This window comes from Pinus tabuliformis, chromosome J, assembly GCF_031772625.1.
Source record: "Pinus tabuliformis cultivar Carrire ecotype Pingquan chromosome J, CPIR1, whole genome shotgun sequence".
Lineage (NCBI taxonomy): Eukaryota > Viridiplantae > Streptophyta > Pinopsida > Pinales > Pinaceae > Pinus > Pinus tabuliformis.
The window spans coordinates 1,518,760,111-1,518,762,244 of NC_142295.1; the positions used below are offsets into that span (position 1 = coordinate 1,518,760,111).

A 2,134-nucleotide genomic window follows, 5' to 3' on the forward strand; every position below is an offset into this window, starting at 1 on the left:
TCAAATATACTATAAAGTAAATATTTATAGATGCTTGATACTTATGACTAATAATATTTATATTCACAAATCTACACAGTACTCTTTGATAGAGTGAGATACTCTACGAACGAGAAAACAATTATTTTTTACTTTAATGTGGGCCTCCTTTCTGTCTCCTTTTGGTTGTCCTATTCTTTAATAGAGTGGAATATCTACGTGACATATACACAATACTCTTTGAAAGAGTGAGATACTCTAATGAGAAAAGAAAAATTATTTGTTACTTTAATGTGGACCTCCTTTTTTCCCCTTTTGGTTGTGCTATTCTTTAATAGAGTGGAATATATACGTGTCATGAAATTAGAATTGTATATGGTCTTCACCAACAAAATGGAGGTCTTGGCATTCGTTTCCTCTGTAGATCCTTATTTCTCTAATAAAGCAATGTTAGGTGTCATGTGCCACTGATGTAGTCTTTGTTTGGGATTATAAATATTTTAGAGATAGTGTCAAATCTGGAAGCTTAAAAAAATCCAAACAGTGAAATTTTTTGTGGTGTGTGATGCGCGCAGTGGAGGCATGACTCTGCTACACGCAATCATGTCCAAACATCAACCGAGTTTGTGCTCATGATTTAACTCCGGATATCCCTCTGAGAATTATCCCCTTAAATCTCCATATATTTCCCTTGGGGCCTCATTGTTTTGGATCACACGAATAAAATTTTTGTTGATCGGGTTTGGAGGGAGAAAGGTGGGAAGAAAATGGTCGTGCGAGGTTGTTGCTTCTTCTCTAGACATCAAGCAATTGATATTGTTATCGTAGGAGGCGGCATTGCAGAGCTGGCCATAGCCCTTGCCCTCCACAGGTTTGTTTGGTCTCATCTCATATTTTCAGCTTAATAGTGCAGTAATGATACTATGGTTGTGCATACAAAAGTTATGACCCAACATTTTATATGGGGATGGGATGCAAGCAGGATTGGCCTTAAGAGCCTAGTGTTGGAGTGCTTTGATTATCTTCGAGCTTCTGAGACGACCTTGATTCTATGGGCCAATGCCTGGAAAGCCCTTGGTGTAGAAGATACACTTAGTGCAAATTATTACTTTCTTGATGGGTAGGTTAATATTATTAGTTTAATTATAGATTTTGAGAATATTTCATAATCTAATAGATAAAAAACAAAATAAATTATTTAACCATTAATTTAATTTGGAAAATAAAGATAACAATTAATCACTAAACTTCACTTGGCTACTAATCATGCAAGATACAAGGTTTCTCAAATTTCTCTGGTGTCCAGAAAGATGTTGAACTCATAAAAAACCACACAGGGTAATTTATCTATCATTAGTATGTAAAATTATTTTCAATGCAAACCTGGGAAGGGAAGAAAACAAATTATACTCAGCATATTAGGTTAATTTTTAATTTTATTATAATGTTCAAGTTCAGGAGATCAAGTATGTATTTCCTGGAATCTCAGTGCGTAGAAAGAAGCGTGCTTCTGGAAACACTAGCCAAAGCGTTGCCTGATGGAAGTATTAGATTCAACTCTAAACTTGTTTCCATACATAAAAAAGCAGGTTCTCCTTTCACCACACTAGAGCTGGCAGACAAAACATTCATCACATCTAAGGTAGGGTTGTAGGTGCTGATGGTAAGGGTTGAATTTAATTTTGATTATAGTTTTAAAGAATATTTTGGAATTTGAAAGATTTTCAGGTTATTTTTCCTCAAATTTAACTTTTGTTTATCAAATTTTAAAATATTCTTAAAATATACAATTAACCTAATTTATTTTCTTTCAGATTATGCTGATCAGATGGTAATAGGTTGTGATGGCGTGAATTCAGTAGTTTCGTGATGGATTGGTTTAGAAGCAGCGAAGCCCTCTAGTTGTCCTGCCATTAGAGGGATGGTAACACTTCGTGAGGGCCATCAATATACAGTAGAGAAAAAAATGGTACAAGTAGTGGGTAAAGAAGTGAGCAAAAGATTCATTCCTTGCACGGACCAAAAAATCTATTGGTTTATAACTACTGTCTTGCAGACAGTCAAGGAAAACTATTACTTACAAGATTTTCAATGGTAATTCGGCCATTTATACTTCTACCCTGTGATAAATGGCTTCTTTGTAAATAAAACCATA

General features: G+C 34.7%; 1 protein-coding gene across 1 annotated transcript; it reads left to right on the forward strand.

Moving 5' to 3' along the window:
- The first annotated feature begins 746 nt into the window (after positions 1-746).
- On the forward strand, positions 747-1,849 carry LOC149233270 (monooxygenase 2-like). Its single transcript, XM_089382141.1, has 4 exons — positions 747-850; positions 962-1,099; positions 1,438-1,568; positions 1,794-1,849. The coding sequence occupies exons 1-4, from the start codon at positions 747-749 to the stop codon at positions 1,847-1,849; spliced, it is 429 nt and encodes a 142-aa protein (XP_089238267.1).
- Positions 1,850-2,134: the final 285 nt, after the last annotated feature.